We start from the raw sequence: 27,913 nt of genomic DNA, 5'->3' as shown, positions 1-27,913 counted from the left end.
TGAGATGGAGTCTCACTCTGTCGCCCAGGCTAGAGTGCAGTGTCGTGAAATCGGCTCACTGCAACCTCTGCCTCCTGGGTTCAAGCAATTCTCCCTGACTCAGCCTCCCGAGTAGCTGGGATTACAGGTGTCAGCCATCACACCTGGCCTCTTCCATCCTCTCTTCTCCTTATACACTGCCAGAATCCTGGTCAAAGCCACCATCCTTTTATACCTGGGCCTCTGCAGGAGCTTCCTTAACTGTCACCCTCTCTTACTTTTGCCCACTATAACCTGTTCCCATAATAGCCACGTCCATCGTCCCGCACTTAAATGCCACAAACACTTTGCTTCATGTTTTCAATGAAATCCAAACTCCTTACCTGGTCCACAAAGCCCTGCCGCTTTCTCTAGCCTCCTTTTGTTTCCTGCTACCCTAATCCACCACTTCCTTCCTCATTGCTGCCTCTGACTTGTCACTCTCACGTGACTTTATCTTCATTTTTTGCACAGCATTTACCCTTATTGATCGTATATTCTGGTTTACTTGTGCTTAGGTAATGTCTGTCTTCACACTAGAATGGGAGGGCTTTGAGTTCACAGGCCTGGTCTGCCTGGATCAAGGCTGAATTCTCCGTGCCTAACACACACCCTGACACACAATAGCTGCTCAATCAGTACTTATCGAAGGAGTGAAAATTCTAACAGGATTTTCTCTTGAACCTCGTGCTTTTAAGTTACATCTACAGTCCCTGTAATCAAGGAGTGAGCACAAAGCCCTCTGATGCCTCATCCTGACTGTATTTGGTGTTCAAGTAATGAAAACTGTTAAGGTCTCAAAACAGAAAAATAATCAAGATGCCGCACAATCATCTATGGGAATGCAACTGAAGTATTCGTTTGGCCCAAAGGTGTTTTTCTTTCTTATTTAAATACGATGAGCACTAAAAAAAATTAGGAGATTTGATTGGCAACTCCATCTACATTCCCATGGAATGTACTGGGGTTCAACTCCATGGACCTCCAGGTTCCCATGGTCAGCCCACCCTGCAGGGGGCACACTGAGTGATTCTAGTGCTTCATGTCTGCCCTGGAGGGCATTTGGGGACCTGTAATAAAATGCTGACATCCTTATTTCTGGATGATAGATTACAAGCAAACTTTATTCTTATTCTCTCAACCTGCCATTTCAGAAACTTCTGCAACGCACATGTGTTAGTTTATAATGAGAAAAAAAAATCAATAAACATTATTTAATGAAAGGTTGTATTATAGACTGGAAAGTCACAATTTGCCTAAAATACCCAGATAAAACGAGACTGTTAAAGTTTTCACTTGCTGTTTCCCCTCATGCCCCGGGGCTAGGAATCCATTCTCTTCTGCCTTTTGGGATAAGGGTCTTTTGTCCTGATTTATTTTCAGGCTCCTATTCATAAATACATCGGCTTTGCCTACAGCAAGGCACCACGGTTCCATTACAATAAAAAACGAGGTGGATACCAGAGGATTCCTGGCTCGAGGCAATGTGATGGCTCACTTCATTCCAAAATGAGTACTAGGAGAAACTTTCAACAACCCTAGATAAATTGGGCGTGTCTTTTGGAATTTCCTGTAAGATCATTTACCTTATACATTCTAGGAAGCCTGCGACTGTAATTATTATGGAATGACATTTGCCTTCTAAGTGTCAGGCACTGCACTGTCTACTGGGGATACATGCAGGGATTCTGCTTCCAGACTAGCAGTGCGGGGAGAGACCCTATCTGGTGACCTTGACCCAAGATACTGCACATGCTGAAAGTGAAGTCCCTGAACTACTTTCAGCTTGGGAGATGGTGGGTGTGGGGTGAGCTATCTATCTTAATAAGTGTCATAGAGGAGGTGGTCCTTGGATGGCTTTGTTGACTTGAGAAGGGGTGGCTGTGCAGTGGGAGGCAGTGAGCAAAGAAAAGCACACGGAGAGAACAAGGAATTGTTACCATCACACACAGTAGGTTCACTGTTGGTTGCATCATAATGGCAACTGGCAACTAAGATACCAGCAGTGACCTGAAACTGAGCAGTTAGTACATAAAACGCTGTTAAAATGGGAATAACAGGGCTGGGCGCAATGGCTCACGCCTGTAATCTCAGCACTTAAGGAGGCCGAGGCGGGCGGATCACCTGAGGTCAGGAGTTCGAGACCAGCCTGGCCAACCTGGTGAAATCCTGTCTCTACTAAAAATACAAAAATTAGCTGGGTGTGCTATGTGTCTATAGTCTCAGCTACTCAGGAGGCTGAGGCAGGAGAATCGCTTGAACCTGGGAGGTGCAAGTTGCAGAGATTACACCACTGCACTCCAGCTTGGGCGACAGAGTAAGACTCTGTCTCAAAAAAACACTGTATAACTCATCAGGTAAATTTTGATGATTAAACTTCACAACACCTTATGATACAAAGATGATGAGTATTACTCTTCTCATTTCACAGATGAGGAGACTGAAGCTCAGAGAGATGAATGACTTGCCCAAGGTCAATAGCTTGTAAGCAGAGTTTGGGTTCCTAACCCACACTGGTCTCCCTTTAAACTAAATCAGAAACTTTATGGAGAGAGAAGCCGAGGGATGTGAGGAGGTGATGGGACAGTGTCACAGCCCTGCAGAAACCTTGCTGGCCAGGGATGAGACACCAGGTGAGAAACCTGCCTGTGTTTTCAGAGAGTTAGTGAACAATCTTCTTCCCCCGAGCCCCGTCACATACTGATGCTATGTTGTTAAACAAATAAGAAAAAGGAGGAGAGTGATTACAGGCACTTCTGGGAATCTATCCTAAGGAAATAATCAGAAGAGAGAATGGAAAAAAGGGCTTTCTGAGAAAATATATTCATCAGAACATTATTTACAATGGCACATTACTGACAATGGCAACAGTGAAGGGCCAGATTAAGCAAACTCTGGAACTTCTGCTCAATGGGATACTAGAGGCATTAAAAGGAATCATTATCATTGCGGAAGCTACTGAGCAGCGTGGAGAAATGGGTGCTAACAGTATAATGCCAAGGGAAGAAAGCAGGATACCCAATTCTTGTTGCAATTATGTAAATATCCAAAATGCATATTGCTTCAGAACAAAAGAAAGGGTACACAACGTGAAAGCATTGGCTGGCTTAGGGAAAGAGATGAGAGGAGAAGGGATTATGTTGAAATATTTTCCTACCTCCCCCTCTTCTTTCCACATCTTCTAGAACACTCTTTCCTGAAGTGTCGGCAGTTAGTGGTAGGTGAGACAATTGTAAGGGGTGGTTGAGAAGTTTCAACAGTAGTTCTGCCTATTAATTTTCTTTGTGATATTTTTAGGTGTGATGACATTATGGTGAATGTTTTTAAAAGAGTTATTTTTCAGAGATACATTATTAAAATATTGATGGCTGAAATGATAGGATGTCTGGGATTGACTTCAAACTGATCTGGGAGGAGGCGGAAGGTGGGTGAAGATGAAAATGAAACAAGATCAGCCCCGAGTTGGAAACTGCCGGGGCTGGGTGATGGGAACATGGGGTTCCACTGTTCTATGTTGTACATCTTTGACATTTTCTATCAAAAAAAGTTTTGTACCTTCCACTTAAGACAAATGCTACATATGATATGGTGACATAAAGCTTCCTTCTAAAGTATATATATGTAGCATGAAGAATTGTAAAATCATTGGGTACATAGGATATCTGGTATCTGAGAAAGTAAAGCACAAAGTGTGGCAATGGCTTGGACTGGAAATGCCACGCACGCTAGGAGAGTGGCGTTAGATGAGTTTTGGGCAAAGGAAGACAGAAAGCATAGGGTGGCGTTGCATTGCAGATCCCTAAAGAGGAGGAAGGGCCCCCACTCTGCACCCTGAGCCTCCTCCTGCTTCTCGGCTCCCCTCTCTGCATCCCATATAGGGCTCACCGGCAGCTGTTCTCCCCATCCGTGTGCAGGGACGTCTCGGCCCGTCGAAGACCCAGACGGGCAAAGGAGTGGTACAAGGTGAGTGTCACGTCACTCAGGCTGTGGATGCCATCAGGCTCATCGTAGACATTCTCCCAGTAGGAGCGCAGGCCCGGGGTACCTGCAGGGTAGTTCCCGTACAGGTAATAGTCCAGCTGCCCAATGATTTCCTGATTCACCACGGCTTCAAACTTGCGGGCAAAGAAGGTAGGCCGGGCTGTCTGCTGTACTCATGGGATTAAAAATAGAAAAGCCACATCAGCGAGTGCTGGGGGTGGGGGGAACCTAAGGGCATATCCTGTGGTTAGAAGCAAAGCTCTGCTGGACCCAAGTTAGCTCCGATACTTTTTGCACATCTGTGTTCTCAGTTTCAACATCTGTAAAATGGGTTATAATAAGGGTGTGAGGAGGACTAAATGAGTTAATCTGTGCAGAACATCTAAAGCAACGATAGGCACTTAGTAAGCATCATTTAGATGTCTGTTAAATAAACTAAATTTTAGATGGTAATAGCTGGGATGGATCTCAGACATCATTTAGGTAGAGGTCACAGGCTAGTAATCTAGGGCAAATACAGCCTGCAGATGTATTTTAGCTAGCCATATATAAAACATGAAAGAGTTCACAGAAATTCTTTTGGCTTCTCTTTAAATAGCAATAGATCTGGCAACCCCAGGCCCACTCTCCACATGGTAACAACTGGTTAAAGCTGAAGGGTAGTGGCTGTTCCTTTAGACAGCACCTAGGTTCTTCTGCTCACTGCAGTCTCCACCACGCCCTATTGCCTCTTTGGTATTTCAGTCAACTTGCAGACTCACAAGGGATCAGAATCTCTGGGACTTTGAAAAACTCAGATTTCAGGCCAGGCACGCACCTGTAGTCCCAGCTACTCAGGAGGCTGAGACAGAAGAATCACTTGAACCTAGGAGGTGGAGGTTGCAGTGAGCCGAGACTGTGCCACTGCACTCCAGCCTGGGTGACAGAACAAGACTGTCTCAAAGAAAAAGGACCTACTGAGTCAATAGCTCTGGAGTGTAGCTAAGAAAAAAAAAAAAAAAAAAATTCCCAGGTGATTATGATTCAGTGTTTCAGGACCACTGATATCAACCAAACTCTCAGGGAAACAGGCCCAGAGATGGTAAGGGATTTAGCTGAGAACACACAGCAAGTCACTATCAGAGATGGGATGAAGAGTCAGGGTCGAGGGTTAAAGAAATACTAAGCACCTGTAATCTACCAGGTTTCATACTTTATATTCAGTAAAAGGCCAGACAGTAAATATTTAAAATAGCTTTGAAACCTTCAACTTTGCTTTTATAGCATAAAAGCAGCCACAGACAAGAGACTAAATAAATAGGTATGGCTGTGTTCCAACAAAACTTCATTTACAGAAGCAGGCAGTGGGCTGACTTTGGCCCCCAGGGCTAGAGTTTGCTGACCCCTTGTGTAGGGCTGCGGAGACAAATAAAACACAGGCCTCTCCCTTGAGGAGCTTATTATTGTCTAGTGTTATTATTGACCTAAATTTGGGTCCAGCACTGTTTTCATGGTGGTAGATTAATAGCAACAACTACTGACCACACACAATGTGCAGGGCAATGGACTTGTGTCATTACCTCTAATTTTCCCTGTAAGGCAGAGAATTGGCAAGGCAGGTATTATGATTCCCATTTTACAGATGAGAAAACAGCTCAGAGAGGCAAAGCGATCTGTACAGACTCACACCATTGTAAGATTTGAAGCCCAAATGCATGACTCCAAAATCCAAGCTCTTTCTACTGTATCACTCCAGGACTGAGGCAACTGAGTAAACTGGGAAGCCCCCTGATCGTAAGTACCCTTGGTGTTATTCTAAACATCTCATTGCCAATCTGCTTCAGGAAACCTCTCTGTGGTGGGGAGCACAGCTTGGTTCCTTTCATAGTAGCACTGTAGAGAGTTAGACCACCTGAATGCAAATCCTCATTTGGCTACTGTCTAGCTGTGCAGGTCAAGTCACTCGAACTCTCTGGGCCTCAGCATCCTTAAAATGGGTTACTAGCATAGTGTCTAGCACACAGTGTAGGCTGCTATTTGATTATTATCACTAGCCCCTTGTTACCCGGAACCCATCTAGGGCCAGAACAAACTCCTTTCTCTGCCTGTGATTCTGACCATAGCTGGATCTTCTAACAGGGCACGTTACTATATTTATTATTCTTTCTCTCCAAGTTCTTCGTGCAAGAACTCTGAGTTCCTTACAGGCAGCAGTGTCTTGACTCTAGATCTTGGGGGATATTCTTAATCTCTGCTTGCTGTGAGCACATAAGGCAGTCTTTAGCAGAGGCTACAATGTCCCCAGGATGCCGGGCTAGGATACAAATGCTGGCGCCTGGGGGAGTGCGGGGCTCTGGGAATCAGCACGTGGAGGTTTTGTGCTCTAAGTGATGAAGATTCTCTGCGGTTAGGGCAGTGAGGGACGGGTCCTCTCCAAACATGGGAATTCATTGAATAGGTCAAACATTCCCCTGCAACCCTCTCCTTTCTGCAGGGAAGATGTGGATTTAAGCAGCTCCCTGTCTGCTAGCTTAAGGTGGCTGGAGCTGCTGGGTGGGAACCTTGAGGGGAATACGAATGACAGAAAACCTGCAATGTACTCTGCACTCATATGGGCACAAAACCAGGAAGGCAGCAGGGACTGCTGGAAAAAACCCCACTTGGAACACCCCTCCATGCCTTAGTTTCCTTACCTGAACAATAAAAGTGATGTCTGCCCCAGTAAAGCCAATGCCCACACAGCCCAGCACAGAGGAGATCAAACACAAACAGCATCCCGCTCACACAGCAAGGGCATCTTGGCTGGGTTATGAGCCTGGCACTGTGTCCCTGCCTTCCTGGGTTAGTGGTTTGGGAAGTAGCATACCATCTCTACACGGTGGCTCCAGTGACCTCAGAGTGATTCGCTTAACCATTTAGTGGCATTCATATTTGTGCTCTCTGCTGCTAGGTGTGGGGAGGGGTGGAGGAAGAAGCCACCATGCACCATGCTGGCTTGGAGGGAGCAGAGCAGGAAGGGGTGCCCATCTTGGGGCCAAGCACTCTCAGGGCTCATGGTAAGTGAATGAGCATTCCCCACCCTCCTGCTCTGCCCTTCCCCAGAACTGTAAATTGTTAGGCTGCTCCTCAGAAAAGTGCAACTCATTAAAAATACAAATTTGTCGATATCACTGATGAGGAGTTCTCAACCAGAGGTGCTGCTAAGCATCCTACCCACACACGGGACAGCATGTCCCAACAGAGAATCATCCAGCCACAATGGCAAGAGTTCTGAGGTTGAAAAGCTCTGCCCTAGATATACTTGAAAGCATATTCCTGGGTACAAATTTAAATATTTTGGGAGGTTCTGATGAAAAGGGAATAAAGAGAAGATGATATGAGTATGGCCTTTGGAAAGTTTTTTTTTTTTTAACCTTTCTGTGCCTCAGTTTTCATATCCCTAAAATGGCATAATAATGAAAGGTCATTTGTTTTTGGGTTAATGAGTCAACGTGGTTAGAACAGCCCTGAAGTAAGTGCTCAATAAACACTGGCTATTGTTGATGTTGTTAACTATTATTATCAACAGCCAGGTTTGGGTGCCATGTGATAAGAAGACCTGCAGGTCTGGCCTTGGATTTCTGCAGAGGTTTGTTGGGAAGGCATCACTGAGGAGGCTGGCAGGCCATGAGAAAGTCTCACCTGGAAGCGGTGGAAGTCCTGCGGCTTGAAGTCGTTGGGGGAGCAGCCGCACCAGTCCACAATGTGCTTGTACTGGCACTTGCAGCCCAGCTTGCGATTCCAGTTGGTGATGCGCAGGTTGTTGTCCACCATGGTATCGCAGTGGGGGCTGTTCTCCAGGACCGTATGGAAGAAGGACTGCAGGGGAGAGAGGGGCCCAGCCTGAGGCCTCTCCCAGCCTCCCACAGATGGACTGGGGTGGGAAACAGTGAACCCTTGCTCTGAGTTCATGTAAGAACTGGTTGTTTAAAAGAATGTGGCATCTCATCAGAAGCCGGGCAGCTTCCTGTACAGCTTGCAGAACCACAAGCCAAATAAACCTCTTTTCTTTATAAATTACCAAGCCTCAGATATTCCTTCATAGCAATGCAAAAATGTATAACACAACTACCCGACTGTTAAGGGACTCTTATGTTCTCTGCATGCATTTGAGGTCAGCTGCCCATGTGGTCCAACTCAGAGTGCAGGTGGATGCTCTGTGAAATCAAAGGGATTCAAGTCTGACTGGTGCGGTGGAATTTCACCCCTGGGGTAGGGAGACCAGATTGATGGTTGCATTAGACCCAGGGCTTCCTGCATAGCAGGACGGCAACATAGGGAAAGGAGTGGGTGGGGCTGCTTGCTGTCCACGGTACTGAACCAGATGCCATATTTTCTCCCTAATCCCAGGATTCTTGGCCATCCGCTTTAAGGGATCTGAGAAAGAGGCCATGTTGGATCTGAAAAGAAAAACTAGAGGAGAAACAATCACTGGAGTACTTGAGAGACTACCAGAGAGTGAGAGTGAGAGAAATATTTCTATAATAGACAGTCCCAGGCAAATATATTTCCTCTCTGTTCTCTCTCCCTAAAGGAAGCTGTTGGGGAACCTGTGTCTGCCCGTTACAAGTTTATGGGCACAGCCTTCTGATTTCTTCTAAACCAGTCCTCTTGAAGTGGTCTGGGAGAAGGAAGGGAAGGCAGAGATGCAGGAGGTGGGACTGAACAGCGACCCTGGAGTGTATGTGCTTGTGTGTGCTGGGGCCAGGGAGGGGCAGAGAAAGCACACACACGGAGCTTTGGTCACCAGTATCGTGGTGGGCATCTTGATTAAAAATAGCCAAACTCCCAAACAATGTCTTCTAAATGGATGGGTGGGTAAATGAGGCTCCACCCACCACCCCCTGCTGACCTTCCTGTGACACTAAATGACATGCCCATGAACCTGGATTTTAAGCTTGAATTGCCTACAAGCCCAGGGAGGCATCCATTCTCCATCAAGCAGTGGTAAAATGTACCCAATTACCGATTGCTCTGTGTCCTTTCATAATGATACAGAAATTCCCTGCAATATAATGGATGAGGAGGTTATCAGAATTGAGAGAAGAGGTGATTTTTGCTGAAATAGGATTAAAAGCTGATTACTTAACATGTGTGCAGAATAGTAAAACCTGGCCCAGTGATGACAAGCTCATCATCCCTCTGGGTGACGGGGGCAGTCAGCCCTCCCCGGAGCTTGGCACTGCCCCACACACAGGCGAGAGATGTGCTGGGTGTGTGGCCTGCAGAAACACACATAGCCTACGTGGTCCAGGGAAGGAACAAGGGACCATTCATGAGAAATGCCATAGGCTCAATAGAAATGGAACCAGCTCTGCACTTTTCTCAAGCTGGATTGGAAATGAGGATGCAATCAACCTGGAGGTCAGGAAGATGAATCTGGAATCCCTCAACCCAGCTCTGACCGGCAGGCAGCTAAGGGAATGTCTGTCAGTGACAGTCCTTCAGAACTGGATCCCCTCCCCAGTTCTAGATGGGGCTGGGACTGTTTTAGAATATTCTGGATTAATGGAGTATGACTTATGAAACCAACACCCTTTTCTTCAGGGAATAACAGAGCAATGTTCAACATGAGAAGAGGCATGCTTGGTGTAAAAAGGTGGCCATTACATGACTGGTCACTGTGAAGGATGTGTCAAAAGTTGATGTGGCGGCTGGGCATGGTGGCTCATGCCTGCAATCCCAGCACTTTGGGAGGCTGAGGCAGGAGGACCACTTGAGGCCAGGAGTTCAAGACCAGCCTGGCCAACATGACAAAACCCCATCTCTACTAAAAATACAAAAATTAGCTGGGTGTGGTGGTGGGCGCCTATAATCCCAGCTACTCAAGAGGCTGAGGCAGCAGAATTGCTTCAACTCTGGAGGGGGAGGTTGCAGTGAGCAGAGATTGTGCCACTGCACTCCAGCCTGGATGACAGAGGAAGACTGTCTCAACAACAAAAAAAAAAAAAAAAAAAAAAAAAAAGTTGTTGTGGGTGTGTCCTGAAAGGGTCAGCATATACAGTTGTGCAGGTTACGCACTACATACCTTTTAGGGGTGCCATCAGCATTGTGGATATCAGAAGGGTTTTTTAAATAACAGTTTTCTGGAAAATAGCTGTAAGATTCTTGTTCTAACAAAATCTGTGTATCGTGGTTTTTATGACCAATGAAAGCCAAGTGTCTTGAGGAAGAGCTGCCTTTTCTATTTTACACAAAGACACTGTGTAGACTGCTGGTGGTAGCACCGTGTGTCTACTCCATGCAGCCTCTGTGCAGACTGGAGGGAGACCAGGCATCCTGCTAAGACAGCAAGGATGTCTGGATGTGTAGAGGACAATGTAGGTGGACCCAGAATCTCTTTGCCAAAAATTCAGCATCTGCTTTGCCACAAAGGCTAGAACAAGCCACTACCTTTCTTGGGAAAATTTTCCCAGATACTCACCTCGGCAGGAAGCAGGGTGTAGGAGTAGAACTGTTTCATCTTGGTCACCAGATCGTCTGTGGAGAAGGTCACATACTCTACAAACCTCCGGTTCAGCAGGAACCAGTCCGAACCGCCATCCACGGCGATGCCCTCTGGGATCCGCCGATCTCCCAGGCGCCACATGTGAGCGTCGCACTCCAGGAAGAGCCGATCCAGGCCCTGTTTCCGAATGAACCTGGGAGAGAGAAAGCTGCCCTTAGCCCAGAGGTGTCCTGAAAGGCAGAACTTCAGCCAGAGTCCAAACAAAACAACACAATCATAGTGGTGATGGCAATTATTGAGTGCATGCTGTGTGCCAGGTACTGCCCCAGGGCTCTGCATGGAGTTTATCACTTGATCCCCACACGTGAGGCACATTACTGTATCTACCCCTATGACGCAGGTACTATTTGACCCCCAATTTCCATATGAGGGCACTGAGGCTTAGAGAGCCCAGGGGACTTACCCAGCACAGTCAGATGTCAGTGATCATCTGCTACAGCTACTCCTCCTCTAGAGAACTTGGCAACAACCTCCTTATGCCATAGAGGCCTTGGCAGTTTAGTGAATGCAGAATAGTGCTCTTCAATGCATACAACACAATATACAGGGTTATGAAACAGTGAAAAATAAAATAAAAACCCACCAAAGTTCTGATATATAGTAATGCCTGTGCTTCTTGACTCACACATTATATACAGGATTACAACATCTTTAAAATTTTTACTTTTTGAGACAGGGTCATGTTCCGTTGCCTAGGCTGGAGAGCACTGGTGTAATCCTAGCTCCCCTCAGCCTCAAACTTCTGGGCTCACGTGACCCTCCTGCCTCAGGCTCCCGAGTAGCTAGGACTACAGGCATGCATGACCATGTCTCACTGATTTTGAAAATTATTTTTGTAGAGATGGGATCTCACTATGTTGCCTAGACTGATCTTGAACTTCTGGCTTCAGGCTCCCAAAGCACTGGGATTACAGGCATGCACCACCATGTCTGGCTGCTGCTTAAATTTTTTGTAGAGACGGGGTCTCGCTTAGGCTGGCGTAAAACTCCTGGCCTCAAGCAGTCCTCCCACCTTGGCCTCTCAAAGTGCTGGGATTATAGGTGTGAGCCACTGCATGTGGCCTGGATTACAAAATACATTTTTTTAAAACACTGAATGTATGCTAATACATGTGTTTCTTTATTAATACATTAAATAACAAGATATCATGGCAGGTCTATTAAGTCCTGTAATTTTTTTTTTTTTTTTTGAGACAGGGTCTCACTCTATAGCTCAGGCTGGAGTGCACTGGCGTGATCTTGGCTCACAGCAACCTCCGCTTCCTGGGTTCAAGTGATTCTCCTGCCTCAGCCTCCTGAGTAGCTGGGATTACAGGCACACACTACCTTGCCCAGCTAATTTTTTTTTTTTTTTTTGGTATTTTTAGTAGAGATGGGGTTTCACCATGTTGGCCAGGCTGGCCTTGAACTCCTGACCTCAGGTGATCCGCCCACCTTGGCCTCACAGAGTGCTGGGATTACAGGTGTGAGCCATTGTGCCTGGCCTAACTCCTGAAATTTTGAAGTAGTGGTGAGCATAAATGATATTTAGAGGTATCTGCACCAACTATAATGCAATAGGAAAATAGATGATTCCTACTGGTGACTGAGTCAGTTACAGCTAATACTACTGTGATTTGTTACCTACATTTAGCTAGATTTCAGTTGGAATTCCATTAAAAAAGATATCATTTTCTTCTCATCCAAAATCACGAACCTCCCCTGAATTTTTCCCATGAACCCTAGATTAATAACTCCTACTCTAGTAACTATATACATATAATCATCTTGTTTAGAATTTTGCAAGGCAGGCTGGGCAGAGTTGGCATTTCCTATTTTGTAGATGCAGAAACCAAAGCTGTTCAGGTCCCAGAGCTGGTGACGCAGGCGTTTGGGAGGGTGGACAGAGCTAGAACCAAGCCTTTTGGACCAAACGCTCAGTCCATTAGCAATTAACATTCATTGCACACATAACCATCATTGCCATTACCATCATCACCATTTTCATTATCATCACTGTCACCGCCACCATCATCATCATCTCCATCTTCATTATCAGCACCACTGTCACCATTTTCACGTATCATGTGCCAGGTACTGTGCTGGCCCATGGTGGAGGTCAAGGAAAAGTAAGGACGATCTCTGCTCCTAAGGAGCTAGTTATCTAGATGGGAGCTTACAGTCTAGAGTTGAACTCAGGGATCTTTCTGCTCCTTCAGCCTGCTGGCCTTTACACATGACCAGGACTCTGGATTTTTCAAGCCCTTATAAATAACTCTATTGTATGAATGCTTCTCCACACCACCACAGTTTCCTTACACATGTGCCTTCAGTCATGGACTCTGTATGTGCTGGGAATGACTGACTTCTTCCTCTCCCCTTCAGTGTTCCCTGAGTGAACTTCAATTCATCGATCAGATTGCAGACCAAAAGCTACTCTCCCAGTCCTTACAGTCTTACAACACTGTAATTTCTTCCACCATCATTGCCATTACCATCATCACAATTTTCATTATCACCACTGTCATCACCCCCATCGCCATCATCACCACCATCATCACCAATTTCAGTATCACCACCATCTTCATCCCCATTATCACTACCACCATCACCATAGCAACGAAAACATGAGCATTATCATCCCAAGGGCTTTATATGGATTATCTACTTTAATTCTCATGAAAACCCCAGAGACAGTACTTTTATTCACCCATTTTTACATGTGTATGAACTCAGCAACTTGCCATAGCACATTTCTGTGATTCTGTGATTACTGTCTACCCTTTCCAGTAGACTACAAGCTTCATGTGAGCTAGGGTGGTTCTTGTTTTTGCTCATCACTCTGTGCCTGGCACATAGTAAGTGCTTAGTGAGTATTCACAGAATGGATAGACACTGAATCCATCAATAGGCAAATAGATGTCCAGCACCTACCACAACCCCAGCCTTGTGGTGGGTACAGTGAAAGACAGGAAACACTATAAACAGCAGGCTTTATCTTCTAGGAACTCATAGTCTGACTGGGCAAATATGATACAGGCACATGTAACCCTAGGTTAAATGAGTTTCAAGGAACTTCTGGAAAAATGGGGACTAGAGCAAGGCTGAAAAGCCAGCATGCTGTGGACTTGGTTGGTGGTCAGGGATGGCGTCATGGATGAGGCAGGGCCCGAGTCAGGCTGGGAGGGGTGAAGGGAGGAAAGAAAATGGACATTCTAGACAGAAAACAGACTCATCAGAGATCTGGAGAGCAGACCAGTTTGGCTTAATTGGGAGACTGCTCTGGGCAGATGACACAGATTGAAAAGGTCATGCGTTTTTAATAAAGATGACATCCACACAGTGTAAAATAACAAGAGACCAAGAAATGATTTTATGATCAAGGGGATCTAAGTGTCTCAAGGAAGAGCTGCCTTTTCTATTTTCCACAAAGGCACTGTGTGGATTGCTACAGGCAGCACCGAGTGCCTACTCCATGCAGGCTCCATGCAGACTGGAGGGGGACCAGGGGCTCTGCTATAACAGCAGTGGTTTAAAATTAAGCATTTAAGGTGTACAGTTTAGTGGAATTAGTTCATTAACAATGTTGTCCAACTGTCACCTCTGCCTAGCTTCAAAACATTTCATCAGCCCCCAAAAGAAAACCCCATACACGTTACGCAGCCACTCCCCATTCATGCTAGCCCCTGATAACCATCAGTCTGTCTTCTGCCTCTATGGGTTTACCAATTCTAGATATTTCATATAAAGGCAGTCATACAATACATGGCCTTTTGTGTCTGCATCTTTTGCTTGGCATAATGTTTTCCAGGTTCATCCATGCTGCAGCAGGTATCGGTGCTCCATGCCTTGTTTTTGCCTGCTCAGCATCCATTTATGATTTTTCTGGGAACCACCTTTTGCTTTACTTTGGACTCATCCTTAAGTCTCAGTTTAGTTGGGTTTGTATCCTCACCCTAGCACCAGGGGTGGGAACATGACCCAGGATGGATCAGAGCATCCCATCTGTCTGGCCTCCATAATCAGTTCTGGGATGGGCCAGCAATGCAAGCCGGGTCTGAGACTAGGTCTTGGATTGTTGCTGGAGTTACTGAGAAGGAGGGGCTTTTCTGTGAGATTTCTGGCAGGGAGGATGTGAGCCTAGGGCTGCTGGTAGCCATCTTATCACCATGAATACAGAGGTTGTCTGACAATAGAGCAAACTGGAAATAGGAGACAGAAAGACACAGTGCCAAGGGCTTGATGGGTTCACTTGAGATTCTGGGTCTCACTGTGCCTGACCCTCTCCCAGACTTGTGTGTTATGTGCTTAAGGCATTTTTGAGATGAGATTCCTCACTTGCGTTTGAAAAAGTCCTAATACATGCCTGAATGATTTCAACTTCATCACAACCATGATGTGTGGGAAGGTTCTTAGGCTCCAGACAGGGCAGGTAGCCAGGGCTGTGGCACAAAAATGCCTCCTCTTCCACTGAGCCAGTCTGCTTAGAGTTCTAGAGCTGTCTGCATTTCTGCAACAGACCTCATTACTCTGTCTTCAGACTGGAGTTACCTGTCTCCTTGCAGGTAGCCTTTGTTCTCACTACAACACACTTTGGCTCCAGACTTTGTGCCTCCCTTCCAGTTCCTAGGACAGTGCAGGTCAGCTGCTCAAGAAAAGTCTACTGTGATGAGGAGACTTCAGGGTTTGGAAGCTGAAGATGGTCCTGCCCTGGTAGTCATGCTGAATTCCAGAAAGAATTCCCTCTCACTGGGCTTCCCACAAATCCACTGACATCCACTCAAGGGAATTACTTGAAACCTCATTAGTAAACCTACATTCTCAGCATTTCTTTTCTGCATGAGCAGAAAACCCACCTCTAGACATTGGCTACTATGGAAGATAATGACATAATACATCTAAGTCATCACAAAATGGATGATGGTGTAATGAAATGGCGATGACGATGATGCTGGCAGGGAACAGACTTAATTCGGCTGAAATGTGCTTTTCATCTGCAGGGCAGTGTGGTTTTACCTGTCACCAGCTGGGTGACTTCAAAATGTTAAGGAGTCCTCTCTGAGTCTTAGTTTCTTCCTTGGTAAAATACAAAGTTGGTCTAGATATGGGTTGTAAAGTTAGATTCCTATAGGGGGGTCAGACAGATAATGGAAGCGTGTGAAGCAGCCTGAATATGAAAAAACAAGGAGTGATGAAATTAGCAGAGAAGTGAAGGACACACATTCTGAAATGCACTTCCACTCCTTTAAAATAAAAAAGCATTTCTGGTTGAATAAAACATCTCCCTAGGATGAATCCAGCCCATAAGCCATCGGTCCAGTCACAATAATCCTGGGTTAGGTAATTCCCAAGGTACTCTCCAGCTTTGACATTCTATAAGTCACATTGTTATACTCAGGAAAAGGGCATGGCGCAAGCAATACATCTCATATGGATACACGGGAGCCCAGAGAAGACTGGCAACTTTTCTAAGGACACACAGAGGACTCAACACAAGGGTAGAACCAACCAAAAGACCCAGGTGTCCTATGTCACGGGTCTTGCTCTTTCTCTAACACATCTTTCCACATGCAAAATCTGAGCTCATTAGCAAAGCCATGTTCTTGCTGGAGAGGAGTCCTCTGTGTCTCAGTTTCCCCCTTGGTAAAATACAAAATTGGGCTAGGTCTGGATTGTAAAGTTAAATCCCTACAGGGGTCAGACAGACAATGGAAGACAGATAATCCAAGCTCATTAGCAAAGTCATGTTCTTGCTGGGAAGGAACTCAGCGAAGATTTTTTGTAATACAGTATTAACCCACTGAAATGTAACTGAGCTCTAACTGGGCCATCAAAGGAAGCCCCTGAGTTTAGGAAAATAAAACCCTGCCTTGCCTCTGGCTAGTGCTAATTATACAAAAATGTCCCAGTCGATGCACTTAACCATGCTTGAAACTTTCAATTTTAGATAATTTGTATTCAAACTTACATGGTTACCAGACTAACCGTGAGAGAGAGACAGAGAAGAAATACAGGTGAGAGGACTAGCAAAATTTTTCTTTCCATTCACCAGTTTTTTAATTTCATGTTCCATTATATGGGATAATAGCATCGTCTTGCAATTTTAATGTGATGTCCCAGACCATAATATTCAAATACAATATTTATGTAGTCATCTCCAAAATGAAATATTCATGGGATTGGGAGATGGGTTGCTGTATTTACCGCATTCAAAAACTGATATGCTGCAAACGCATGCTTTGGTTAACTAAGAGTAAATGGAGACAATCAATTCCCTAGGTCTCAGAAAAGTTTCTGGAGTCACAGGGGTGAATGGGGACTTAAGTCTTGGACTAGGAGATGGTGACAGAGGCCCAGCAATGGGGTATCTACCAGGGGAGAGGCATCGGCTGTTTGGGCAGGGATTTGCATTTTTTCTTCCCTTTCTTTACCATAACTTGAAAAGGTAAAATTGGAAGGCAAGGTAAGTCAGTGAACACCTGAGTGACTTTTGATAAAATGTGGCTCACCAACAAGGGGTGCATGGCTCTGTCACCTGAGGCGTGAAGTGCAGATCTGTAGCAGTAAGCCCAGTATACAAAAGGTGACCAATGATGCACTCTTCCTTTTCATTTCCCATTGAGTAGGTTACCTGGGGCAACAGGTGACACTATAGCAAACAGACACTGGGTGATCTAGGTACTAATCCTGCCTCTGCATTCACAGGCTATGAGGTGTGGGGCTGGCTTAACCTCTCTGAATGCCAGTTTCCTCATCTGTAAGATGAGCCCCATGACAGCTGTCTTGACAGCCTCCTGAATCAGCTGCAAAGTGTGATGGATGATGCTCTCACAGGGCCTTGCAAAGTGTTTAGTAAGCGCTGTTCACCCAAGCAATGAACCAGCTCAACCATCAATCCCTTCTTACCTAAGGATGACATCCCTCCCCCATGCCTGGCATTCTCTATCCTCCTTTCATGCTTTGTATTTCTCCACAGGACTTTTCACTTTCTAACACAATATACAAGATATTTATTTAGTCTGTTGTCTATTTCCACTCACTAGATGTAAGCTGCAAGATGGCAGAGATTTTTGTCTATTTTTGTTCACTGCTGTATCCCTACTGCTTAGATCGGAGCTTACCATACAACTGGTGCTTAATAAATATTTACTGAAAAAATGAATAAAGAGAAGGGTAACAGCCACACCTGTTGGGCAATCAGGAAGTCACAGACATTCGTTAACTAGGTATCGGATCCTTCTAACACACATTTAACAGAAAAGAAAATTGAAGCTCAGAAAAGTTATGTAACTTTCTCAAGGTCACACAGCCAGAAGTCTTGAATTTCAATGCAGGTCTAGCTGGATCCAATGCAAGCTCTTAACTACTCTGCCATCTTTGATGCCCCGATTCACCACATTCCCACCAAAAAGACAGAAACAATGGATCTATGATCTTCTAATGCTTGAAAAAACAATGCCCAGAAATGAGAGAGAATCAAAAGAAAAGGGCTTATTGTTGGCTTTGGAAGAATCTTTCTGCCAGACCTCTAGAAGACATCTGTCTTCTACCTGAGGTCAAATATGAAATCATTTGCATTCAGTTTTACTTCCTAGGCTCTGAGGAAGGGGCAGTTCACCTTCCTGATATTTTTACCTATTAGCACACTATGGGAAAAAGTCACAGCTAAATATGATCCTATTGGGACATCCCAGGGACCAAATCTACTCAGCTGAGCATCAAAGTAAATCAGACAGAGGGTGGGAAGGAGTCCTGATTCTCCCCCATGGGAGAAGAAGTCAGTTAAAAAAACATCTGTGGCTTTTGGAAATAATGTCAGAAAGGTGGATGATAAAGAAGTTTCTCAATTCAGTTAATTCACTGGCTACAATCTTGATATATTCATTGAGCATGGAATTATTCCAGAATTAAGCTGTCCCACTGTAAGTTTTAGAAGGAATAACACTGCTCTTCAAGTTTATAGCATATCTGAGCAAGAAGGAATCTTCACAAGCAGCTAATATAGCTAATGCTACAAATTAAAAAAAAAAACCTGAGAATGAAAGTACAAATGATACATCCAAAGTCACAATGCCTAGAAAAAATAAAATCTCCCCCTTTTCTGTTTTCCTGTCTGGTAATCTGTCATTGAATCTTGATTACTCCTTCGGCATAAGTACAACCTAAGGATTTTAGTTAAAAAATAAAGTCATGGAATAAATCATACAGACCCACAATGCATGAAATCAGTCAGCTATGTGAACGGGCTCACACAGCTCTTCCCAGGCTCTCAGGAAAGGGCAGTTTAGCTGCCTGAGATTTTTCTCTATTGGCACAAAGTCACAGCTAAATATTATTCTATTGGGATGCAGGGGCAAGATTTTGAGTCCTGGAGCCAGATTACTTGGCCCAAGTCTTGTGTCTTCTACTAACCTTAGGCAATTTTAATCATGTGGTACTTTGGTTTCTCACAGGGGAAATGGTGATCATAATACCTAATTCACAGAGCTGGTGTGATGATTCAAATGAGATTGTATATAGGGAGGGCTTAGCACAGTGCTTAGCACATAGTAAGGGCTCCATAATGTTCGTTACAATGCTTTATGTTTTTTTCCTTTATCAAGGTGAATTTCTATCTGTCCTCTTCTCTCTTCTGGGATTTGGTAGACAGGTACATAGGACACCTCCACGGCTAAGAAGAAATCCTTTTGTCTGGCAGAGCAATGATATTTCAGCACCAAGGACAGAAGTCCTTGTTTTAGTTGTGCAATAGCCATGGTTGTGGCATGAAGGTGACAAGTGTCCTGGCCATCCTTCTAATTCTGTCCAAGCTCTGGATGAGCTCGTGAGGATTCAGCTCACTGATTTTGAAGTTTGGCAGTTCCTCAATGCCCCTGCTAGCCATTTCTCTCAGGCCCAGGGTAGGCTGTGCCCCTTCTGGGCCTGAGCTGGAGTCAATTGTCATGCCTCTATCCTACAGTAGCTGGAAGATCAAGAAGGCTTGGGGAATTCATTCCTTTAGCAGCATTAGAGAGCACCTTCGATATTCCAGGCCCTGCTCTATGCACTGAGAAAATGGTTTTAAATATGATGGACATCACCCCTGCCCTTCTCTCTCTTCTAGGCGAGACAAAAAGCGTAAATAACAACAGCTACCATTTATTGCGCATATACTACATTCTAGGCTCTGTTCTATGCACTTAATATATATTCTTTTGTTTAGAATTCACTGCAACCCCATGAGGGCTCATTTTACAAATGAAGGAACATAGACACAGAAAGGTTAAGCAAATTTCCCAAGACCCACACAGCTGGTGAGTGGCAATGAGGGGATTCAAGCCTTAGTGTCAGGCTCTGCATTCCACACTCTAGCCACAAGTTTCTAATAAGTAAGTAGACATCGAGAAATATGAAACACAAATATAAAATTACATGCTATATAGGAACAAATATGGGGGTAATGGTAGAAAATAAAGAGACAGGGACTTAATTAGTGGAGATCACTGGGGAAGGCTTCACTGAGGAGCAGGTGGCATGCAAGCTCAAAGAGAAGGAATCAGTCCTCTAAGGAGTTATGGGGAAGGCCTTTATGAGTGACAGAAAATTGAGAGTGCAAGGGCCCTGTGGCTGACAAAGGAAGCTACAGGGAAGTCCTCAGCTTCACAACCTCACTTCATAGTGGCCGACTTGATGTGACTGGTGGAAGGGACATACCACCCACAAGTCCACGTGGCTTGGATATGGAGGGAAACTCCGCAGTCAGCACCCTTAGGGAGTCAGTGCAGCATGGTGGTTAAGCACGCTGACTTCAGGCTGGGCGTGGTGGCTAACGCCTGTAATCCCAGCACTTTGGGAGGCCGAGGCAGGTGGATCACTTGAGCTCAAGAGTTCGAGACCAGCCTGGACCACATGGCAAAACCCCATCTCTACTGAAACTACAAAAATTAGCTAGGCATGGTGGCACATGCCTGTAATCCCAGCTACTTGGGAGACTGAGGCACAAGAATCGCTTGAACCTTGGAGGTGGAGGTTGGAGTGAGCTGAGATTGCACTCCAGCCTGGGTGATGGAGCAGGACTCTGTCTCAAAAAGAAAAATAAAAAGAACCCCGACTTTGGAGTCACTCTGCTTGGCTTCAAGTCTGTCTCACCACCTATGAGCTGTATGTTATTTAATCTTTCCAGCCTCAGTGTCCCCATCTGGAAAATGGGCATAATGATCACACTTACGTCATGGGGTTGTTGTAGAAGAGTGAATATCTGTAAGGTGCTTAGGATAATCAGTGGCACATGTACCAGTTATTACTGCTGCCCTGTGTGGAGAAAGCTGACTTAGGTTTGATATTCACGGAGGGAAGAAAAAGAAGCTCAAGTGGAAATGCAGAGTCAGTGGCCTGAATCCTGAGGCTGGAGTACCTGGGCTTGGTGGTTCACATTCTTCACAGGGCTCACGTCTCTGAATCAGCTTGCATCGCCAAGCGTCTAAAGGTCTGTTGAGGGCTAATTGGTTTTCCACATTTCATGTATTTTTGAAAACATTGTTTACTGACTTTTTTCTGATTGTAAAAGGAATGCATAGCCTTCATAGATGGTTTGGAACATTAAAAAATGCAAAGAAGAAAATAAAAATCATACTCTATCTTTCAGAGATGACACTGGGAAGGTACTTCCCCTCTAGTCTTTTGTCTAACTTCTTTGTGTATTGTTTGGAAGGAAGAAAAGTTCTATAGATGACCTAAAAACACACGTTGAGGCCCAGGGAGGTATGTGTGTGCAGTTTTGTGTGGGTGCCTACATAATGCCAGACTTTATTTTGACGTGGCTGCTATAATTGGCTTAAATAAAGTGAACGTGCAAACAGTCATGAACGCATCGGTTGGGTTTAAGGAAAGCAAAAGAGAAATGCAATCTGCTTTCCCTATTGGAGATGAGATATTAATGATCTCCTCGCATCAATCATGGAGCTACAAGTTAGCCAGAAAGAGAGCTCTTCTCTCAATAAGCAAGCTGGCACCAAAGGGCTTCCTGAATGCGGATTTGCCTGGAGGAGGTTCCTGGCCAGGCTCTCGACTGATTTGCCAACTTTTGGTTAAACATTTGCTTGTTTATACATCAAAGGAGGTTTGGGTCTGATGATTAGTTCAATGTCAGAAAAGGGGAGCTAGGGAGGCAGCTCAGATGCCATCCTGGCCTCCAGTAGGAGAGTGCTGCCTCTGGCAGATGTAGTTCAGACCGGAGAAGAGACAGAAACTTCTCTATACCACTTCTGACCTGGGGCTGGAATCTACCTGCCTGGCTTTCTTATATTTGAAATGATAGCTGTTTCTCTTACTATGCTTCACCTTACTTTAAGCATAATATCCATAAATCATGGGTTGGAGTGGCTAATTTTATAAATTGTTGTCGATACATATAAGGTCAATACCTAACTTTCATCACATGCCCACTTATAAAGGGCCCAAAAGAATCTCCCATGTCCCCAGTGGACATGAGAGTTATTGAACATAAGAGTTATTGAACATTTTTGTAACATCTTAATCATGTGTGATTATCATCAAGATTCTTCTCATGTCAACAACACCATCATTATCACCACTACCACCACCACCATTATGATCATCATCAACTTAATAGGCGCAACTAACTGTCCCCAAGGGCTTTTCCATGTATTAATTCTTGCAACAACTCTATGGGATTGGTATGATTATCATCATTCCCATCTTACAGATGAGAAAACTGATACACAGGTAACTCACGTAACTTACCCAAGGTCACACATTGTGAGTGGGCATTAGAGCTGGCCCGTGAATCTTGACAGTCTGGCTCCAGAGCCTGGATTCTTAACTGCTATGCTATGTGCTTTATGTAGCATCCTATACAAGAGGCCCCTTAATATTCTGCTCTAAGCCAACTTTATTATTTTTAGAGACATGATCTCGCTTTGTCACCCAGGCTGCAGTGCAGTGGTGCAAGCCTCAAACTCCTGGCCTTAAGCGATCCTCCTACATCAGCCTCCCAGGATGCTGGGATTACAGGTGTGAGCCACTGCACCCAGCCTCTAAGCTAACTTTAAATAGCTTCAACTGTTTTCTTTCAATGTAGCCTTATTCGAAGCATAATATCCATAAGTCATGAGTTGGCGCAGCTAATTTTATAAATTTGTTGATACACATAAGATCAATACCTAACTTTCATAGCACGCCCACTTATAAAGGACCCAAAAGAATCCCCCATGTCCTGGTGGCACATAAACACACTTTGCAAAATGCTGACCCTAGGAAATAGGGGAAGGACCTACCCTCACCCATGCAAAAAGATAATTCTATTTACATTCAGCAGGATTTTCTTTCATCTGCACACCTCAAGAGCGTGAACCTGCAGGTCCTCTCAAATGCAGTCACTAGAGAGTAATAAAAGAACACAGGCCTTAAAGTCGGACAGAACCAGGTTCCATCTCAGCTCTGTCGTTCACTAGCTGTAGGGCCTTGAGTAAGGTAAAGCGACTCTCAAACCTCAGCTGTATTCATTTCTGAAATGGGGTAACACCTGCTAAATGAAGGTGAAATGAGAAAATGTCCTGGAATGCGCCCAGCTTGGGGCCTTCCTGTGGCCAGTGATGATGCTCCATCTCCCCAGTCCCATGATCATTATTTGAATTTTATAAAGATGGAGAAACGGAGGCATGGCCTGTTGAAGCCATTTGCTGAATCCCAGGGCTGTGGTATAGAAGAGCTGGCATTTCGACCCAGGTGGCTGGACTCCAGCATCTATGCTCTGGCACTTCACACACTGTGTCCCAGGGCTAACATGGAGGCCCTGGTGACCCTGGATGAAGCGGAGAAATTAGATCAACCAGGGAAGGAAAAGTCTCAGAGAAACGCCAATTTTCATCTTCCAGCTCCCTGGAAGAGGCCTGTCCCCACACACTGAGACTTGAACAGGTTTCAGAGATTTGAAAAACTTCTCTGATGCTCCCTGAGCCAAGGCCAGGGACTTGTAGGGACGTTTCCAAATACCTGGATTATTCAGGCTGAGAGTAAACGTGTGGCCACCTGCTTCTGCAAGCCCTGCTGAGGATGCCTGGGAAAATGACAATTGTGCTACCTGTCTTGCAATATATCTAGTGACTTTACTTTTGGAGGAAAGCAAGGAGAAACAGTGAACACAACCCTCCCCTTCATTTAATAACAGAAACAATCAGGACCAATTTGGCAGCTATTAGAATACTAGTTTGCCTTTATGCCATCTCTTCACAGTGGGAGCCAGAAGTCCAAATTGGCTGCTAAAGGCTGGAGATGAAGACAGAAGGTCAACATTGCTATTAGGAGCTATGTGGAATTAAAAACTGAGACACCCCGTGGCCTATTCTGTATTTTACTGCTTGCCTTTGTTCATCCCCATCTCTCTGTCTTTCAAGATCTCGGCCTCCGTCACCTCCTCTTTTACCAGGGCTGGTCTGGACACATGAAATACCAGAATGGGAAGGGAATTTGGAGACTTTCTCATGCAACCTCCTTGTTTTTCAAAGGGAGAAAATGAAGTCAAGAGAAGCAGAGTAGCTGCCTCAAAGTCACCAGTGCCTTGGAAGAAAGCAGGCCTAGAATACAGAGAGGCTTCATCACATGAGAATTATGAGCTTGGACTCTCTGAACACTCACGTGGGTGTGAGTCCTCCCCGCTGCCCTAGTGCTGTGAGTTTGAGCAAGTAACTTCACCTTTTTGAGTCTCAGTTCCCTTATCTATAAAAGGAGGCTAATATATTGCCAATAATCCCCACCCAGTGCCAGAAAATTAAACGTACACACAGAAAAACAGAACTAATAGAGAGTCTGGGCTTGATGATATAATTTGCACAGCTTGATTTAGCCATACCTGAAGTCAGCCCTAATGTTTTAGTTACCTGATCTGGTAATGTTCTTTACCCTTAAGCTAGTTTGAGCTGGGTTTCTGTCATTTCCCACCAAAAGAGTTCTCCCTAACACATCACCAGTGAAAGAACTGGAGCCAAGCCATGCCCAGCTCTGGTCACTTGGGAGGGACCATGGATGATGGGCTATAGGTAGGCTTATTCATGCAGCAGGTGAGGCCACAGCTAACAAAGAGGGAAGTGGCCAGTAAATGGGACATTGGCTTGTTTTACTATTAAATTAATGCTGAATCACTGCCCTAACTTCCTGTAAATGAGAAAATCCCAGCTGGGGACTCATGCTCAAGAGTTGGAACTTGTGAGCTATTCTGTCAAGAGACCTTTGGGTTTTAGGGTCTTGGAGGGAGGTGTAAGAAGCATTTCCTTAACCTGAGACTTCTTTATGTTGTCCCAAGACATTTGGGTACCACCTGTCAATTACGGATGCACATCAATTATACAAAATGTACTCAGGCACCTAGAGGCACAATTCAAGCCCATTCTCCATCTATTTCTTTCTCCTACCTGCAACAATTTAGTTCTATGCTTATCACAACAATGACATAATCATCACCATCATCATAAACATTTACTATGCCAAATGCTGTATATGCAGCATCTCATTTAATCCTCTCAATGAATAAATGAGTATAGGTCTATTAATATTTTCATATAATATTATGAAACCAGCTCAGAAAGGTTAAGTCACTCGTCCAATGCAACACAGCTAGAACACAGTAGATCGGAATTCCAAATTAGAAGGTGTAACCTCACTGTTCCTGCTTTTAACTTGTGCTATACTCAGTTCCTAGCACTGTGCCTGACAAATAGTGCTCAGAGAATAAATCCTGACTAGGCTGAAATAGTTAATACTAGGGTGGATGTAATTCACACACAAGTTGATACATTTACAATGGGCTCCTTTCTCCAGACACAACTTTGCACAAATCACCTATTAGCTGCTACCTGGAGAAGAAGGGTTTTTCCTTCTCTACCTGGGGGTGAGGAATACCAATGTCTGAGCCACTTCTGACAATTAGCCACCTCCATGGAATCCTTGCCCAGCCCCACTTCGCTCCTGCAGCTATGGGGCCAGAAAAACTTGGGTTCAAATTCTAGCATTTAACCAGCTGTGGAATCTTCAGAAAAATTAGGTAAACTCCAGAAGCTTGACAAATGGGGAGAATAATTCTTATAGCTGCATTGAGTGGCTGTGAAAACAAATTTGGATCCTATACAAAAAGGGCCCACTTAGTAGGAACACAATACACAGTGGCCGTGATTCTTCTTACTCATCCAGCCAGGCCTCTGTACTCTTAGTGGCCTGAGTGTAGTAAACTAATCTGTGCTGATTTACAGAGCATCTTCAAGTTCGAGTGTTGCAGAAAGAGGCCTCCTTTTTAATATAAAGAAGGTAGGCTGTGAGTAGGGCAGGAACAATCCATAAATAGTCAGCAGAATGAAATCAAAGTTTCAATTTAGAAAAATGATACAACACAAGGATTCTAGGGTTCCTTTTTTTTTTTTTTTTCTATTTTGAGACAGAGTCTCCCTCTGTCACCCAGGCTGGAGTGCAGTGGTGCAATCTCCACTCACTGAAACCTCCGACTCCCAGGTTCAAGCGACTCTCCTGCCTCAGCCTCCCAAGTAGCTGGGATTATAGGTGTGCACCACCACACCCAGCTAATTTTTGTATTTTTAGTAGAAATGGGGTTTCACCATGTTGGCCAGGCTGGCCTCGAACTCCAGACCTCAGGTGATCCGCCCACCTCAGCCTCCCAAAGTGCTGGGATTACAGGCGTTGAGTCACCGCACCTGGCTAGATTACTTCTTTAAAGCTCAGGAGACGGAGCTACCTGCTTGCTTTTGTTCCTCCCATGCTGTGGATAACTGGGTAAACTGTCACAGAGCCAGCCAAAACGACACTCCCACCAGCAACGGCCGTGAAGATTTAAAGCAGAGATTACAAACAGAGATGTGGTCGGGGGCCGGGCTGGGGAACGGGGACAGGCGAGGACCGAGCGACCTGAGATCCAGGAAATAACTGCCATGAGAAAATTCAGGCACAGACTTAATGGACCTTCAGATTTTTTAAGACTGGCTAGAAATCTGGATTTTCATAGGAAATACTGCTGTTTTTCAATGGGGCTGTTAATTTTCAAATGAAGCACCTGAATGAAAACAAGACAAAACAAAACACTCTGAGAGCTAAACCATGCACGTTAACAAGCTGAAATGATCCCAAGCACTGCCAGGTTCAATGCTAGAACAAGACCTCAGGATGTCACAGCCACCCCGGACTGGTTTTTAATGGTGTCTTCTTTTTTTTTTTTTCTTTTTTCTTTTTTTTTTTTTTAAGATGGAGTCTCACTCTGTTGCCCAGGGTGGAGTGCAATGGTGTGATCTTGGTTCATCGCAACCTCCGCCTCCCAGGTGCAAGTGATTCTCCTGTCTCAGCCTCCTGAGTAGCTGGAATTACAGGCATGTGCCACCACGCCCAGCTAATTTTTGTATTTTTAGTAGAGACAGGGTTTTACCATGTTGGTCAGGCTGGTCTCGACCTCCTGACCTCATGATCTCCCCGCCTCGGCCTCCCAAAGTGCTGGGATTACAGGCATGAGCCACTGCGCCTGGCCTTTAATGGTATTTTCTATTGGAATGAGGAATCCCATCACGTGATGTCACCTACAGGGGGCGCTCAATACTGTATCCCTTCCAGCTGATGGATGATCATGGAGACTTGGGCTCAGCTCAATGCTGAACTGTAGAGATGCTATTTTTTTTGACATTGTTCATTTTAAGCGAGAGACGTGTGAGGGATCTGGGTTGGGGTTCTGGGTGCCTCCAACCCCTGCTGATGTGTTGGGCACCAGTGAGGGAGTGAGGAGGACATGGGGCTGGAATCAGGACCCCTGGGTTCAAGTCCATGCTGGTATGACACTCTTTTCCACTACAGGTCAATTCCTTGAGAGGAAGGACTTGGTCTTGTTTGCGGCTAGAACAGCAATTGGCACACGCCCATGCTTGGTAAGTATTTGAATGACTGGCTGACTGAATGAACGATCTGGGGACGTTGCTTACATTATGGGTCTCAGTCTTCCCATCAGTAAAATGGGAATTAACCGTGGGTGCCCTACTGAAAGGGTTGCTGCAATGAGATATTGAACTCATGGAAGCCCTTGGGGGAAGTAATCAAAAGGGCTGTAACACCATGAGAAACATCTATGGTTATCTTTGTCTTTGGCTGACAGGAGGGACTACTTCAGATCCCACGGAGACACGGCGAAGGACAGCTGGTGCCAAGCCTTTCTCCCACGCTCAACCTTTCTGTGGTTGTGTGAAACCAGCCTAGAAAATTCCCCAAATGATCACTCAGATTTTCATTTCCATTTTGTACAGGGGTAGGGGTTAAGGTGCTACCTTGCATTGTCCCGGCCGTGTGACTTCAAGAAATTCATATCTCGGTATCGGGAGAGAAACGCCACCAACTGGTCATTTGTCCTGTGGAAACAAACCAAGGGGAGAG

The 27,913-nt window shown here is 45.0% G+C and overlaps 1 protein-coding gene across 3 annotated transcripts in view; it reads right to left on the bottom strand.

Moving 5' to 3' along the window:
• XYLT1 (xylosyltransferase 1) overlaps positions 1 to 27,913 on the bottom strand; it is a 480,356-nt gene that overhangs the window by 28,107 nt on the left and 424,336 nt on the right. For all 3 annotated transcript variants that reach the window (XM_054533549.2, XM_024241464.3, XM_024241465.3), the window contains 4 exons: positions 27,808 to 27,888; positions 10,442 to 10,658; positions 7,660 to 7,836; positions 3,904 to 4,166 (listed from right to left, as the gene is read on the bottom strand). In XM_054533549.2, the coding sequence (XP_054389524.1) occupies positions 3,904 to 4,166; positions 7,660 to 7,836; positions 10,442 to 10,658; positions 27,808 to 27,888 (738 nt within the window). The remainder of the gene's footprint in view (positions 1 to 3,903; positions 4,167 to 7,659; positions 7,837 to 10,441; positions 10,659 to 27,807; positions 27,889 to 27,913) is intronic.

Source organism: Pongo abelii, chromosome 18, assembly GCF_028885655.2.
Source record: "Pongo abelii isolate AG06213 chromosome 18, NHGRI_mPonAbe1-v2.0_pri, whole genome shotgun sequence".
NCBI lineage: Eukaryota > Metazoa > Chordata > Mammalia > Primates > Hominidae > Pongo > Pongo abelii.
The sequence above is the reverse complement of the archived record's forward strand: the minus strand, read 5'-3'. Positions and strand labels throughout refer to the sequence as shown.